Below are 18,116 nucleotides of genomic sequence, written 5' to 3' on the forward strand. Positions count from 1 at the left end.
TGTGGCTAAAAGTTGGGCATTCCAGACTCTATCTTCTGCAACATGTGAGCCAAGGTGGGTGGGCAGGCAGAGGATCACAAGGCTTATAGACCATTGTCCTGGTACCTGATCACTGACTGCATCAAAGTACATGGTCTAGCCTTCCTGGAGTGAGAGGATACTGACTGAACAATTACATCGCCGACGCTACTTGGGTAAAACAGAGTGCAAAATTACCCTAAAAGCAAGCCATCTGAAAAAGAAAAAAGGTTAACACCTAGCCTGACCTCTAAGGCCTTAAAAAGGTCTGAGACTCAGAGACTTCAGTTGTCTCCAACTGACACTATCAAAAACTGAAGAGCCTGATGTCAGAAGGCGAGGTACAATCTGCCGGGGAGGAGACAATTTTATTTAAATTCCAATAATAGTGCCAGCCTCCAGGTGGCAGCAGACTATCCCATGATTCTGTGTCATCCAGTGAGATGAATAAGAAAAACTGATCGTTAGGCAGTGGACAATAAACTGTGTTCGGAACGGAGGTTCGGCTGCCGAAAGAGCTGCTAACAGCTGATGGGGAGGTGACGGACCGCACTGATCTTATATTAATGATCTTTCCAGAGACTAGCTCATTGATATAAAAAGTAGAAGAAAACCCTTATAACGTTACAGTGCTAAGAAAATCCCCATGATATGATCTCTGCGTCTAAAGCTTTTAGTGAAAGCCAAGATGTCAATCAAAGCAAGCAAAGCATGCGCTATGACCACACCAGAAAGAGGAATAAAGCAAGCAGATTATTTTCCCCCACCATTTATATCATCATGGTGCATTCATAGTTCATACATTCTGTATAGGGCAGAAACTCACAGATACTGCTCCTCTTATAAGCAATCCTCTGACCTGGAGCCTACTGAGATAGTCTATGTTAGTTAGACAGCGTCTACACCGATGAAGGGGTTGCCCAAATTTGGGTACATTTTTTTTTTCTTACTTAAATACTTGCAATTGGGGCTAAAAATCATTTTTTCAATTGGGTTTTATTAAGAATGTTACACGGTTTATTTCTGGCTGCAGAATGAGTAGACCACGTCAGCCACATTATCTTTATTTTATCAGTTGTGTTGGGGACATGGTTCCTGGCACTTATACAGGTATGACAGGTTCTCCTCCTGCTCTGGTTAGTACAGCTTTCCTCACAGACGGCACAGCTCTCTGGTCCCTACAATGTCTCCTGGTGGAGGAGCAGTGACCGGACCTGTCCATCAGCCTCCTCCAATAGAAAAGCAGCTTTCCCATGTGAGGTTTTCAATTGGACGAGACTGATGGCCAGGACCGATCACTGCTCCTCCCCCAGCAGCCATTGTACGGACCGGAGAGCTGTGCTGTCTGTGAGGAAAGCTGCAACCTTTAAGACCCAACATATCAGTTGCTCTGATTGCTCAGTCTTCTACATGGGTCTTGTAAGCAGGCTCCAACCACCCAGACAACTCAGTCCATCTCACATCACCCAGGCTAATGATACGCCACAACTATTACTGATCAGGATACAAGGGGGATTAGTAAAGATTCCGTAAAATAATCTAATCCACATCGGGATGATCCCATCTGCCAGTTTACGGTGAAGAGCGACACCAAGTGGACAGCACATGTAATACACAGTATGAAAGACAGGGAAGGCATTTTATGGTTATGTATAACATCCATTATTCATTTTCTTAGTTCACTATACTTTATAAATCAATCCTACAGTAATTTGCCGTTTCGGATAGGTTTATACATGTGTAGGGGTCATCTGGCTACTTCAAAATAAACATCTCTCAGAATCAAGTAAAATATTAAAACTGGTAAAATTCACTTTACCAATCCTTCGTGACTCCAGCTTCAATGATACAGAGGTCCCCAGCTCATCTCTGTACTTCCAGCTCCCTCTGGACGGACAGGTGACTGCTGCAGTCAATCATTGGCCCCAGCTGGTGTCTGTACTTCCTGCTAAATCTGGACATGTGACTGCTGCAGCCAATCACTAGCCCCAGCCGGTCTCTGTACGTCCTGCTCTATCTAGATGGACATGTGACTGCTGCAGCCAATCATAGACCCAGCTGGTCTCTCTACTTCCTTCTAGCTACATGGACATTTAGGCCCAGCTGTGGAAACACTTCAACGCTACAGTGAGTGATTGGCTACTGTGGTCTGATGTCCATCAGGACTGAGGAATGAGAGTACAGAGCTGGTTTTGTACTTCTTGCTCGGTCCAGTCGGATATAAAAGTTAACTGCGCTTTAAAGGGACCCCGATACTGGCTAGTTGCCTTTAACAAGCTTTAGTCAAGAAAGCATGAGATCAGGTGTGTGGCAAATTTTGTATGCCCAACTCTGACCCCATCCCTCAAAACCAACAGTGTTTGTAATCTAAATATGGAGCCCATAGACCTGCAAATGTCAAAATTCAGAGATCACAGAAGATTCCCCGCAAATCAGCACAAAGACTGCGCACACAGCAACACCACTGCAGATATCCCTCACTGTGATGTTCCTGTATCTGAGTAAGCAGAACATTAGTGACGGCCTAGTAACAGCGCGAGTGTAGAACTGTTCTAGGATTGTGCCCAGAATTACCAATAAAAGAGCAGCTGGAACCCCAGTGATGCCCAGGAAGCGAGGCCCACATAGCACGGCCCACATAGAAATGGTCCCTACAGCAATGTCCACACAGCAAGGTCCACATAGAGATGTTCCTACAGCAATGTCCACACAGGGATGTCCCTATAGCAACATCCACATAGCGAGGCTCACATAGAGATGTCCACATAGCGAGGCTCACATAGAGATGTCCACATAGCGAGGCTCACATAGAGATGTCCACATAGCGAGGCTCACATAGAGATGTCCACATAGCGAGGCTCACATAGAGATGTCCACATAGCGAGGCTCACATAGAGATGTCCACATAGCGAGGCTCACATAGAGATGTCCACATAGCGAGGCTCACATAGAGATGTCCACATAGCGAGGCTCACATAGAGATGTCCACATAGCGAGGCTCACATAGAGATGTCCACATAGCGAGGCTCACATAGAGATGTCCACATAGCGAGGCTCACATAGAGATGTCCACATAGCGAGGCTCACATAGAGATGTCCACATAGCGAGGCTCACATAGAGATGTCCACATAGCGAGGCTCACAAAGAGATGTCCACATAACAAGGCTCACATAGAGATGGTGACATAGCAAAGCTCACATAGAGATGGTCACATAGCGAGGCCCCTAAAGTGCCGCACTATTATCTGCTAACGGAGACACATATGAGATGGCCAGTCTGTGCCTGTGGCAGCCCTGACATTGAAAAGATGGAGAAACACATTTTCCAACTCAAAGAAACACTAGGAAGCTTCTGGATCCGCACAAGCCTCCTGCATGTAGTCCATCTCCCTAGATTTCCTTCGCTGTGACACCAGGCTCACATTTATGGGCAGCACAGCGTATTCATTGGAGATGTGGGATGATTTGTGACTAAAGGACATATTCAGGCCAATAAAAGTGTGACTCTCCTAGAGACCAGTTTAGAAAAGTTGGCATGTATGGGCAGAAGTGATCCAAGAATGAAGTCCTGTATGTAAGGGAGTGGGCACGATATACCAGGATCTTTGACGACCCCACTGAGTTCTGGATGTCAAGAGATTGGAGAATCGGGCTGGCAGAGAAGAGGCCGATAAGCTTAGGACTCCAGAGCTGTATGCGCAAGTAATCTCAGCTGTAGCACATGGGGTGGAGGGGGAACACGTAGGATAGAGATGCTGCTGTTTTGCAGTCTCAGTCATCATTTTAGGGCCAGTTCCATATTTCCATAAAGCAGAAGACATTTATGCCATAAATGTGACGGGACCACTCCTGGACGTGCACGCTCAGATTTATTCATTGCCTTCTTTGTTGTTACTGTTGTGTGCTGGTTCAGCATCTACGTGGCACTCCTGTTCTGCTGTTTCCAGCTTTCACCATTTTTGCCACCATAACATACACACTATAAATACAACTATCCATACATAATCCTTAAGCAATATTGATATCACCTACCCAGTCTGAGGACTTGACACGGCAGCATTTTTTTGGGCTGCAGAAAGTGTCTGAAGACGGCTCCCAGTTACTGCGGCGGCTGGTTTTCCTGACAGTATACCTACATGATAACATGATACAGAATGAAATATAAAAGAGTAGAGCTGAGCAAAAAGAGCCGCAGGTCCAGCAGCCACGTCAGTAGTCTGTGGCCACTGGACTCGATCCCGCTGAACCTCATCCTGCCCGCCGCCATCCTCAGTGCCTCTTCTGATTAGTAGGCTTGGTGTGGCGCCATCGTTGCTTGTGCTACACACATGACAGCGTGCTCGGCCTACTAGTCAGAAGAGGGGCTGGGGATACTGGCGGGAAGGAGGAGGATCACAGGGCTCTGATCTGATGGTCAAGGACTACTGAAGTCACCCACCGCTAGGTCACTGTTCAGTATCCCGCAATCCAGGTGTAAAGTATGTATATATTAGAAGACGTGTACAGTCATGGCCAAAAGTTTTGAGAATGACACAAATATTAATTTTTACAAAGTCTACTGCTTCATTTTTTATAATGGCAATTTGCATATACTCCAGAATGTTATAAAGAGTGATCAGCTTAACAGCAATTACTTGCAAAGTCAATATTTGCCTAGAAAATGAACTTTATCCCCCAAAACACATTTCAACATCATTGCAGCCCTGCCTTAAAAGGACCAGCTAACATCGTTTCAGTGATTGCTCCATTAACACAGGTGTGGGTGTTGATGAGGATAGGGCTGGAGATCAATCTGTCATGATTAAGTAAGAATGACACCACTGGACACTTTAAAAGGAGGCTGGTGCTTGGCATCATTGATTCTCTTCTGTTAACCATGGTTATCTCTAAAGAAACACGTGCAGTCATCATTGCACTGCACAAAAATGGCCTAACAGGGAAGAGTATCGCAGCTAGAAAGATTGCACCTCAGTCAACAATCTATCGCATCATCAAGAACTTCAAGGAGAGCGGTTCCCTTGTTGCCAAAAAGGCTCCAGGGCGCCCAAGAAAGACCAGCAAGCACCAGGACCGTCTCTTAAAAGTGTTTCAGCTGCGGGATCGGGCTTCCAGCAGTGCAGAGCTTGCTCAGGAATGGCAGCAGGCAGGTGTGAGTGCATCTGCACGCACTGTGAGGCAGAGACTCTTGGAGCAAGGCCTGGTCTCAAGGAGGGCAGCAAAGAAGCCACTTCTTTCCAGGAAAAACATCATGGACAGACTGATATTCTGCAAGAGGTACAGGGAGTGGACTGCTGAGGACTGGGGTAAAGTTATTTTCTCTGATGAATCCCCTTTTCGATTGTTTGGGACATCTGGAAAACGGCTTATTCGGAGAAGACCAGGTGAGCGCTACCACCAGTCTTGTCTCATGCCAACTGTCAAGCATCCTGAAACCATTCATGTGTGGGGTTGCTTCTCAGCCAAGGGAATGGGCTCTCTCTCAGTCTTGCCTAAAAACACAGCCATGAATAAAGAATGGTACCAGAATGTCCTCCAAGAGCAACTTGTCCCAACCGTCCAAGTGCAGTTTGGCGATCAACAATGCCTTTTTCAACATGATGGAGCACCTTGCCATAAAGCAAAGGTGATAACTAAATGGCTCAGGGAACAAAACATAGAGATTTTGGGACCATGGCCTGGAAACTCCCCAGATCTTAATCCCATTGAGAACTTGTGGTCAATCATCAAGAGACGGGTGGACAAACAAAAACCTTCAAATTCAGACAAAATAAAAGCATTGATTTTGCAAGAATGGACTGCTATCAGTCAGGATTTGATCCAGAAGTTGATTGAGAGCATGCCAGGGAGAATTGCCGAGGTCCTGAAGAAGAAGGGTCAACACTGCAAATATTGACTTGCTGCATTAACTCATTCTAACTGTCAATATAACCTTTTGTTACTCATAATATGATTGCAATTATATTTCTGTATGTGATAAAAACATCTGACAAACACATAAAAACCAGAGGGCAGCAGATCATGTGAAAATACAATATTTGTGTCATTCTTAAAACTTTTGGCCATGACTGTATATGTATATATACATATCTATCTATCTATCTATCTATCTATCTATCTATCTATCTATCTATCTATGTCTGCATCAAACCTATGAAGAATATTTTACAGCTAGAATGCAGAATTTAGGTGAAAGTGCTATTATTGTATTGCTTTTGGATTTCTGTTACCACTGTATTAGTGAATCTATACTTCACCAGTAAAAGTGGCTGCCTCAATAATATCAGCATTACTGAACCCTATAAAGCTGGTATGCAGCACCCACACAGAAGGTATCACTTACTGATAAAAGGAGAGCTCCTCATAATTTGATAACAGCAAAGAGAATCAGTCACCAGACATAAGCTAAGACTAAAGCTGGAGTCACACATAGCGACTCACCAGCGATCCCGACAACGATATCAATGTGTCAGGATCGCTGGTGAGTCACTAAGTGATCGCTGGTGAGCTGTCAAACAGACAGCTTCACCAGTGATCAGCACCAGCGACGCCGAGCGCGCGTCGTCGCTGTGTTCGTTAGTTACCAGCGCGCTGATGCAAGGAGCTGGTAACTAACGTACACATCGGGTATCCAAGGGACGCACGTCCCTTGGATACCCGATGTGTACGTTAGTTACCAGCAGATCGCTGGTCTCCCGCCTGTCACACGCAGCGATGCGTGCTGGCCAGCGGGAGACCAGCGACAAAAGAAATATCCAGCAGATTACTACAGCGATACCGGCAGGGGGGCCGGTCGTTGATCGCTGTCACACACAGCGATCTCGCTGGTGAGATCGCTGTTGTGTCACAAAACTTGTGATTCAGCAGCGATCTCGCTAGCGAGGTCGCTATGTGTGACGGGGCCCTAAGTCTAATGATGTGTCACTTACTAGGCTTCTTGTCATAGTTATGATAAAATCACAGTTTACCTGCTCTGCAGCTCCTCTAATCTTCTCACAGATGAGCTTTGTATACCCGGGCCCATGGTATCGATTGGAAGCTTTCTGTCTATGCTTAGTGCAGGGAAAGGGTTGCCAATCAGTGGTGAGGGGTGGAGAAAGCTGGAGGTCTTACATATTACAATTACATAGCAGGAGCTCATCATTAAGAAGACTAGCAGAGCTGCAGCAGATAAAATTGTGTTATATATCAAAATTACAACAAGCAGCCCGGCAGTAAGTGACGTTGCTAGAATCAGCCCCTACATTATGCTGCTCTCAGGTGGGTCAGCTGGTGACAAGATTTCTTTAAAGACCTTATTAGTAGTGATGAGCGACTATACTCGTTACTCGCGATTTCCCCAGCATGCTAGGGTGATCTCCAAGTATTTGGATGTGCTTGGAGATTTAGTTTGTGTCGACGCAGCTGCATGATTTGCGGCTGCTAGACAGCCTGAATACATGTGTGGAATTCCTAACAAACAGGCAACCTCCACATGTATTCAGGCTGGCTAGCAGCCGCAAATCATGCAGCTGTGGCGACAAACTAAATCTCCGAGCACATCCATAAACTCAGAGACCACCCAAGCATGCTCGGGAAAACTGGAGGTAACGAGTATACTCGCTCATTACTACTTATTAGGTTACACCAACATGTCACCATAGAGTATACAGTGGGTGAAATAATGAACACAACACCAATTTTCTAAGAAAATATATTTCTAAAGGTGCTACCAACATAAAATTCTCACTAGATGTCGGTAACGTCCCATCCGATCCACACTGGCAAAGAAATCAAACTGTAGCTATCCATAAATGATGTACAATAATGAGAAATAACACAGGGAAATAGTATGGAACACGCTTACTGAAATGTATTTTATACTTCATACAAAAGTCTTTGTTGGTGATGACAGCTTCAAGACGCCTCCTGTATGGAGAAACTAGTCGCATGCATTGCTCAGGTGTGATTTTGGCTCATTCTTCCACACGAAACACTCTTCAAATCCTTCTATGAACTCTGAGCTTTTGTTTTTACCAAGAATGTCTCTGTACATTTGTCCATTCATCCTTCTTTCTATTACATGAAGTTTGCCAGTGCCATATGCTAAAAAACAGACCCACACCATGATGTTCCTACCTCCAAACTTCACTATTGGTATGGTGTTTTCGGGGTGATATGCAGGTCATTTTGGCCTCCAAACATGGTTTGTATTATTATGACATCCAAAGAGTTCAATTTTGGTCCCATCTGACCAGACTATATTCTCCCAGTATTTCACAGGCTTGTCTAAATGTTGTTGAGCAAACTTTAAACACACTTGAATATGCTTTTTGTTCAGCAATGGAGTCTTGTGTTGTGAGTGTGCATACAGGCCATAGAGGTTGAGTGCATTATTTATAGTTTTCTTTGAAACAATTGTACCTGCTGATCCATGCCTTTATGTAGCTCTCCACATGTGTTCCTTGGCTCTTGGACAATTCTTCTGATAATTCTTTTCACTCCCGTCTGAAATCTTGTGGGGGCCGTGGCAAGTGTATGATGAAATGATGTTCTTTCTGTTTTCTGGATTATGGCCCCAGCAGTGCTCACTGAAATCTTCAGTAGTTTAGAAATTCTTCTGTAACCAATGCCATCAGTATGTTTTGCAACAATAAGGTTGCGAAGGTCTTGAGACAGCTCATTGTTTAATCTATCATGAGATGTTTCTTGTATGGCATCTTGAAAATGAGACACCTTTTTCTAGGTTATCAGTTGAACCGGCTGTTAATAGTTTTCACCAAGTGGAAGGATTGCTTTCTAATTAGTGCACTTTCACACTGCGTTCTGGCACTTGTCAGTGGCCCCATTGAGGCTTACGTCCGAACCTCTCACATCATTATTGGGTGTGTACAACTACTGGAGGCAGACATTCAGAAGTAGTAGACTGTGTCTGGGTGACAGTCTCTAGTAGGCGTACACACTAGAAAATGAAGCACGACCGAGCATATGTTTGCTTTGTCGGCACCATTACAGTCTAAAGGGGGCTTTACACATAGCGAGATCGCTAGTGATATCACTAAAGCATCACCAATTTTGTGACGCAAGAGCGATGTCGCTAGCGATCTTGCTACATGTGACACAAACCTCCGACCAGCCACCCGCTGGATATCGCTGATCGCGCTGGAACGGCCTGGGCCATTTTCTCCTCATTGGCGTCCCGCTGGCGCCGACTAGCGACGCATGGACGCAGGCAGAAGTCGTCATCATCGCTGCCGTGTGACAGGTAAGAGCGACCGCCGAGCATCGCTGGATCGCTGCTGCATCGCTGGTGAGATCTGCCTGTTTGGCAGCTTACTAGTGACCATTTAGCGATGTACCAGCGATCCTGACCGGGTCGTATCGTTGTCGGGATCGCTGGTGCATCGCTAAATGTAACGGGACCCTAAGGCTCGGTTGAAACTCGTTTCGTGGAGGGGGGGGCAGACATAAGCCCCAAGGGGCCACCAAAAAGGTTTCAGAAAGCAGTGTGAAAGCACCCTTACTGCTAGATTTCAGCTGGTGTCATGACTTTCCATGGCTTTTTGCACCTCTCTTTCTTCATGTGTTCAATACTTAATTTATGGACATGTATGGTTTGATTTCTTTGCCCGTGTGAATTGGATGGGTTGTTACCGACATCTGGTGAGAATTTCATGCCAATAGCACCTTTAGAAATATGTAAACAAAAAAATTGGTGATGTGTTCAATACTTATTTAACCTGCTGTATACAGACGTATTAATTGCCACTGTTATTAAAAGGCATTGCCATTTGTGCCTGCCACATAAATAAGGGTTTGCGGTAATATATCGGACAATTGACTATGGAGATTTCACACACAGGTCTCGGCCCAGAGCTGTAGTAAAATGCGAGAGATCAGTTTTACAATGGTGCCAGGGTGGACAAGACGATCATGTATGAGAAGGACTTTCAGCGTGCACTGCGATGCTTTGCTCCCTAAATCAGCTTAAAAACTCTGTTTATAAAGCGGATCAGAAAGAACCTAAAAGGCAAATTCATTAAATTATTTGCCCATCGTTACCTAATGAAAAAAGTATATGCAGATGTGAACACATCCCTAAATTGAGTGGTCTGATTGGCTCCGGCCACACCATTGTGACCCGACATTCACTTTCCTAACATTGTAGGAATTGTGCACGACTGACTACATCACATAGGACACACACTGTACATGAGGCGGCATACCTGAGGCTGGTTTCCCCAAGTTCGGTGGTTGTGGTAAGCGAGAATTTGTTGTGGACACGGAGGCAGGGGAATTAGTCTTCTTCAGTGCTGGGGGCTTGTACTGCACATAAATACACATACATGTTACACAAAGAACACGTGATGAGGCCAAGGCTGGTGCGTATCCAGACATCAGTGCGACACGGGAAAGCAGCTCAGCGCCAGACAAGCTATGACCGGATTCAGAAAAGCGCTTAAGCTAGAATTGCTTTAAATGCACTGCAGACATCAAAGCTCCTCTAATTTATTACGAACGAGTGCATTCCTTACATTGACTGGAGTAAGAGTTCTGGCTTATTGCACTTTTCACAAGCTCTAAATAACCTATCCTTAGGAAAGGTGATCAATCCGTCTTCTCATAGTGGCAGCCAATGCAGACATTTCTGGCCCGCGGCCGCCGACACTGAGTACTGCCGGGGTGCTGGGTGTCGAACCCCGACTGATCAGGCATGGATGGCCTATTCTAAGGATAGGTCTGCAACTTAAAAGTAGTGGACATCCTCTTTAAGAGGCGCGCACCTGTTAATGAACCAAGGGAGTCTGACTCCACCACTTCCCCTCATCAAGAACATCGGGGCAAATAAACTAACCGGATAAATTCTTTCATGATTTTCTACTAGCTGTCACTTACTAGGAGCCACTATTGCTGACCATGTAAGTAACTGCTGAATGACAGCAAATATACAGAACACAGAAAGAAAGATCTTGTTTTTAGTAATCAGAATATCGCCATCTGCAACTCCACGAGACTGCTAACCAGGAGAAAAACATAGAAAGTAACTATTAGCAGATGGACACATCATGCGAACTGTTTCAAGGTCTTTAAACAGAAGTGTTAAGGATCCTAAGAAAATTGTAAGTCTAAGTGCTCGCTGACACGAGCGTGTACCTCGGACAATGTTGTACCTGATAGCACTCGGACCAATGTTATTCTATGGGGCAGTGCTGAGCAGAGGCTTTTTTTTTTTTCGACATGACAAAAAATTTAACGGATCGTAATCGTCCATTCAAGTCCTATGGGTGCATGGAAAACATTGAACTGCACTCGGATGACCTCTCAGTCTGATTTCCGCAGATGGAGAAATCTTGTTCTCCATCGTCTCCTCACCTGTATGACGAATCAGATCATACTAAGCTGACACTCTGAGGAAACTCTTATCAGCGTTTGAGCCAAGTGTCATTTACATAATTGATTTGATTCTCTCACACAAGAGAATCAATGCTTGTGCTGTTAGCTAATCTTCTGCATGACTTTCAGCCACTATATGACATTATCTGATGTATATGGTTAATTCCATCTATTGTATTTGTGTACTTTGCTGCCATCTACTGGCCGTTGTTATATTATGTTCTTCATGTATTATTACTGGGCTTTACTCATAATACCTTTCTTTCTGCAACTCCTCCTATCTTTAGCTCACTTTCTTCTTCATGACTGGAGAAAGGATTCTCGTTACTTCTAACTTTGTGCTTCTAACTTGCAGTTCTAACTCCTACCTCATCTTCATTCATTCATCATCCCTGATATCTCACCAAGGTACTGTGAATAAAACCTGTTGAATTCATCACTAAATCATCCTTCTGGACTATTCACATGCAGCTCATTAGGAATAGTAGCACAAGTTGGCGAGTTAACGCTATCTGCTATTGCTTATATAGAGAACCATGTTCACATCCCTCACACACATCTCACCCACTTACATCGGTGGCAGAATAATGCTTGTGTGACTCCTAAGCAATGGCCTACGCACTGCATGCACTGTACTGCTCGAAGCTATGGCCTACGCACTGCATGCACTGTACTGCTCGAAGCTATGGCCTACGCACTGCATGCACTGTACTGCTCGAAGCTATGGCCTACGCACTGCATGCACTGTACTGCTCGAAGCTATGGCCTACGCACTGCATGCACTGTACTGCTCGAAGCTATGGCCTACGCACTGCATGCACTGTACTGCTCGAAGCTATGGCCTACACACTGCATGCACTGTACTGCTCGAAGCTATGGCCTACACACTGCATGCACTGCACTGCTCGAAGCTATGGCCTACGCACTGCATGCACTGTACTGCTCGAAGCTATGGCCTACGCACTGCATGCACTGTACTGCTCGAAGCTATGGCCTACACACTGCATGCACTGTACTGCTCGAAGCTATGGCCTACACACTGCATGCACTGCACTGCTCGAAGCTATGGCCTACGCACTGCATGCACTGTACTGCTCGAAGCTATGGCCTACGCACTGCATGCACTGTACTGCTCGAAGCTATGGCCTACGCACTGCATGCACTGTACTGCTCGAAGCTATGGCCTACGCACTGCATGCACTGTACTGCTCGAAGCTATGGCCTACGCACTGCATGCACTGTACTGCTCGAAGCTATGGCCTACGCACTGCATGCACTGTACTGCTCGAAGCTATGGCCTACGCACTGCATGCACTGTACTGCTCGAAGCTATGGCCTACGCACTGCATGCACTGTACTGCTCGAAGCTATGGCCTACGCACTGCATGCACTGTACTGCTCGAAGCTATGGCCTACGCACTGCATGCACTGTACTGCTCGAAGCTATGGCCTACGCACTGCATGCACTGTACTGCTCGAAGCTATGGCCTACGCACTGCATGCACTGTACTGCTCGAAGCTATGGCCTACGCACTGCATGCACTGTACTGCTCGAAGCTATGGCCTACACACTGCATGCACTGTACTGCTCGAAGCTATGGCCTACGCACTGCATGCACTGTACTGCTCGAAGCTATGGCCTACGCACTGCATGCACTGTACTGCTCGAAGCTATGGCCTACGCACTGCATGCACTGTACTGCTCGAAGCTATGGCCTACGCACTGCATGCACTGTACTGCTCGAAGCTATGGCCTACGCACTGCATGCACTGTACTGCTCGAAGCTATGGCCTACGCACTGCATGCACTGTACTGCTCGAAGCTATGGCCTACGCACTGCATGCACTGTACTGCTCGAAGCTATGGCCTACGCACTGCATGCACTGTACTGCTCGAAGCTATGGCCTACGCACTGCATGCACTGTACTGCTCGAAGCTATGGCCTACGCACTGCATGCACTGTACTGCTCGAAGCTATGGCCTACGCACTGCATGCACTGTACTGCTCGAAGCTATGGCCTACGCACTGCATGCACTGTACTGGTCGAAGCTATGGCCTACGCACTGCATGCACTGTACTGCTCGAAGCTATGGCCTACGCACTGCATGCACTGTACTGCTCGAAGCTATGGCCTACGCACTGCATGCACTGTACTGCTCGAAGCTATGGCCTACGCACTGCATGCACTGTACTGCTCGAAGCTATGGCCTACGCACTGCATGCACTGTACTGCTCGAAGCTATGGCCTACGCACTGCATGCACTGTACTGCTCGAAGCTATGGCCTACGCACTGCATGCACTGTACTGCTCGAAGCTATGGCCTACGCACTGCATGCACTGTACTGCTCGAAGCTATGGCCTACGCACTGCATGCTCTGTACTGCTCGAAGCTATGGCCTACGCACTGCATGCACTGTACTGCTCGAAGCTATGGCCTACGCACTGCATGCACTGTACTGCTCGAAGCTATGGCCTACACACTGCATGCACTGTACTGCTCGAAGCTATGGCCTACGCACTGCATGCACTGTACTGCTCGAAGCTATGGCCTACGCACTGCATGCACTGTACTGCTCGAAGCTATGGCCTACGCACTGCATGCACTGTACTGCTCGAAGCTATGGCCTACGCACTGCATGCACTGTACTGCTCGAAGCTATGGCCTACGCACTGCATGCACTGTACTGCTCGAAGCTATGGCCTACGCACTGCATGCACTGTACTGCTCGAAGCTATGGCCTACGCACTGCATGCACTGTACTGCTCGAAGCTATGGCCTACGCACTGCATGCACTGTACTGCTCGAAGCTATGGCCTACGCACTGCATGCACTGTACTGGTCGAAGCTATGGCCTACGCACTGCATGCACTGTACTGCTCGAAGCTATGGCCTACGCACTGCATGCACTGTACTGCTCGAAGCTATGGCCTACGCACTGCATGCACTGTACTGCTCGAAGCTATGGCCTACGCACTGCATGCACTGTACTGCTCGAAGCTATGGCCTACGCACTGCATGCACTGTACTGCTCGAAGCTATGGCCTACGCACTGCATGCACTGTACTGCTCGAAGCTATGGCCTACGCACTGCATGCACTGTACTGCTCGAAGCTATGGCCTACGCACTGCATGCACTGTACTGCTCGAAGCTATGGCCTACGCACTGCATGCACTGTACTGCTCGAAGCTATGGCCTACGCACTGCATGCACTGTACTGCTCGAAGCTATGGCCTACGCACTGCATGCACTGTACTGCTCGAAGCTATGGCCTACGCACTGCATGCACTGTACTGCTCGAAGCTATGGCCTACGCACTGCATGCACTGTACTGCTCGAAGCTATGGCCTACGCACTGCATGCTCTGTACTGCTCGAAGCTATGGCCTACGCACTGCATGCACTGTACTGCTCGAAGCTATGGCCTACGCACTGCATGCACTGTACTGCTCGAAGCTATGGCCTACACACTGCATGCACTGTACTGCTCGAAGCTATGGCCTACGCACTGCATGCACTGTACTGCTCGAAGCTATGGCCTACGCACTGCATGCACTGTACTGCTCGAAGCTATGGCCTACGCACTGCATGCACTGTACTGCTCGAAGCTATGGCCTACGCACTGCATGCACTGTACTGCTCGAAGCTATGGCCTACGCACTGCATGCACTGTACTGCTCGAAGCTATGGCCTACGCACTGCATGCACTGTACTGCTCGAAGCTATGGCCTACGCACTGCATGCACTGTACTGCTCGAAGCTATGGCCTACGCACTGCATGCACTGTACTGCTCGAAGCTATGGCCTACGCACTGCATGCACTGTACTGGTCGAAGCTATGGCCTACGCACTGCATGCACTGTACTGCTCGAAGCTATGGCCTACGCACTGCATGCACTGTACTGCTCGAAGCTATGGCCTACGCACTGCATGCACTGTACTGCTCGAAGCTATGGCCTACGCACTGCATGCACTGTACTGCTCGAAGCTATGGCCTACGCACTGCATGCACTGTACTGCTCGAAGCTATGGCCTACACACTGCATGCACTGTTAGGTTTTCCCACGAACGTAGTTCATTTTACTCAAAAGATCTTGGAATAATAAGAAGTTCCACAATTGGATGTGTTAAAATAAAATGTTCCTGTGCTGAGATAATCTTATAAATGTTTCCCTGCTGTGTACTGTGCAATGTCTGTGTCTGACACAGGAACATGTTTTTAAATCACATCCAATTGTGGAAATTATTATTATTCCAAGATCTATTGATTACAATAAACTTTGCTTGTGAGAAAACCCCCTTTAAGAGGGGTTGTTCACCTTTGGAAACAATTTTCCCTTCTTAATAAAATACATGTATTCTGAGCTAAAAATATTTTTTGTAATTGGATTTCATAAAAACTAAAAAAAATTTCATTATTTGTCTTCTTTAGGCTCTGTGTTGCCCTGTCTATTGCAGACTGTAGAATGAGTTAGCTAAGAGTCTTTCAGGAAAAAAAAAAAACTAAAACACAATGGTTTTTAGAAAGGCTAAAACAAATGTTTACTTGCAATTCTAAAAATTAAAAAAAAAAAAAAAGAAAGGTATATAAATTTAAAAAAATGGGGAATACAAATACAGGAAAGGAAGGTGGGTATACCTAGAAATAAATAGCGTATGAAGCACTGCAATAACATATTATTGATCAATCCAGGGGACAACAAAGCCTTCTATAGCGAAACGCGCATTGGGTGTGGTGGGTTTGTATACCTTGTCTAAATTATCTGCATGCTCTACTCTGGTCTCATATTTAGACGCTTAATACCATTAACCCCTTCCCGCCCAATGACGCCACATAGGTGTCATGAAAGTCGGTGCCAATCCGACCAGTGACGCCCATGTGGCATCATGAGAAGATTGCGATCCTGCGGGTTGGGTGACCGGGTTCAAGCAAAGGTCACCCGACACGCCGTTACTGGGGGACCTAGACTTGACCCCGGGAATACGATCACCCCCTTCAGATGTGATTGGAGCTAGCGTCCATGTGACACTAGTCTTCCAATCAGATGTGGAGGGGCGGAGTAAAATGATGGCTGCCTCGCTCCTCAGCTTCATCCCGTCTGTGGAAGCTGAGGAGCGAGGTGATCGCCGCTGCCACCACTGAGGTACGGTATACACCTCTTCTCCCCCGCCGCCTGTTTCCAGCCCCCCAACCTCCGCTCACTACCCCCTGCACTCCTGATTAACCCCTGCACCCCTGATCATCTCCCCTGCTGCTGTTGGCTCCTCAGCCCCTTCCTCCTGTGCCTGACAGCCCCCTCCTGCCCCCCCCCGTGATCACCCCTCAGCCCCCCTGATTAACCCCTGCACCCGATTAACCCCTGCTGCTGCTCCATATCCACCTCCATCTCCTCAGCCCCCTTCTGCCCCCCCTACGCCTGACAGCCCCTTTTTGCCCCGGTGATCATCCCCCAGCCCCAGTGATCCCCCCTGATCAACCCCTGCTGCTGCATATCCACCTCCATCTCCTCAGCCCCCTTTCTGCCCCGGTGATCATCCCCCAGCCCCAATGATGACCCCTGATCACCCCCCCCTGCTGCTGCTGCATATCCACTTCCATCTCCTCAGCCCCCTCTTGCTCCCCTGCGCCTGACAGCCCCCTTCTGCCCCCCTGATTAACCCCTGCCCCCCCGATCAACCCCTGCTGCATATTCACCTCCATCTCCATCTCCTCAGCCCCCTTCTGCCCCCACGCCTGACATCCCCTTTCTGTCCCGGTGATCATCCCCCAGCCCCAGTGATCACCCCTGATCACCCCCTGCCCCCCTGATCACCCCCCTTGCTGCTGCATATCCACTTCCATCTCTTCAGCCCCCTCCTGCTCCCCTGCGCCTGACAGCCCCCTTCTGCCCCCTGTGATCACTACCTGATCAACCCCTGCTAACTGCATATCCACCTCCCTCTCCTTAGCCCCTTTCTGCCCCCTCGCGTCTGATAGCCCCTTTCTGCCCCCGGTGATCATCCCCCTGCTGCTGCATCTCCTCTGCCCCCCCGCGCGCCTGACAGCTCCCTCCTGCCGCACGCCTGACAGCTCCCTCCTGCAGTAAAGTTTCACCAAACACTCGCACATACATACGCACACTATAATAAACCTTTTTTTTTTTTTTACACATGCACACACACCACACACCCACAATGTCCCGCTCATCCCAGTCACAAAGGGTCTACTCAGTTGAGGCTTCCAGGTACACATAACTTGGCCATTTTATGTGCTAAACTTTCTCAATTTTTCATATTTCTAATGCAGTAATGCAATTCATTATTCATTTTTCATGTTTGCATGGTTTGGCGCTGCAGTGTGCTTCCTTTTTTGCTTGAATGTATATGAGTTGGTGACTCTAGGTTAAGCACCTGTTCACACTATGCTTATGCTTGGATGGGACAGTCAGTTTTTGAAATTTGTATTCATAGAATCATAGAATCGTAGAGTTGGAAGGGACCTCCTGGGCCATCTGGTCCAACCCCCTGCTCAAAGCAGGATTCGCTAAATCATCCCAGTCAGATGTCTGTCCAGCCTCTGTTTGAAGACTTCCATTGAAGGAGAACTCACCACTTCTCGTGGCAGCCTGTTCCACTCATTGATCACTCTAACTGTCAAAAAGTTTTTTCTAATATCTAATCTGTGTCTCCTCCCATTCAGTTTCATCCCATTGCTTCTAGTCTTTCCTTGTGCAAATGAGAATAAAGT

General features: G+C 47.3%; 1 protein-coding gene across 1 annotated transcript in view; it reads right to left on the reverse strand.

Moving 5' to 3' along the window:
* ZC2HC1A (zinc finger C2HC-type containing 1A) overlaps nt 1-18,116 on the reverse strand; it is a 69,595-nt gene that overhangs the window by 17,588 nt on the left and 33,891 nt on the right. Inside the window, exons 6-7 of the mRNA XM_073550614.1 lie at nt 10,221-10,320; nt 4,051-4,150 (exon numbers count right to left, since the gene is read on the reverse strand). Coding sequence (XP_073406715.1) covers nt 4,051-4,150; nt 10,221-10,320 — 200 coding nt within the window. The remainder of the gene's footprint in view (nt 1-4,050; nt 4,151-10,220; nt 10,321-18,116) is intronic.

The sequence above is a fragment of the Dendrobates tinctorius genome, unplaced genomic scaffold (genome assembly GCF_039654945.1).
Source record: "Dendrobates tinctorius isolate UK_male_01 unplaced genomic scaffold, ASM3965494v1 ptg000165l, whole genome shotgun sequence".
NCBI classification, from domain to species: Eukaryota; Metazoa; Chordata; class Amphibia; order Anura; family Dendrobatidae; genus Dendrobates; species Dendrobates tinctorius.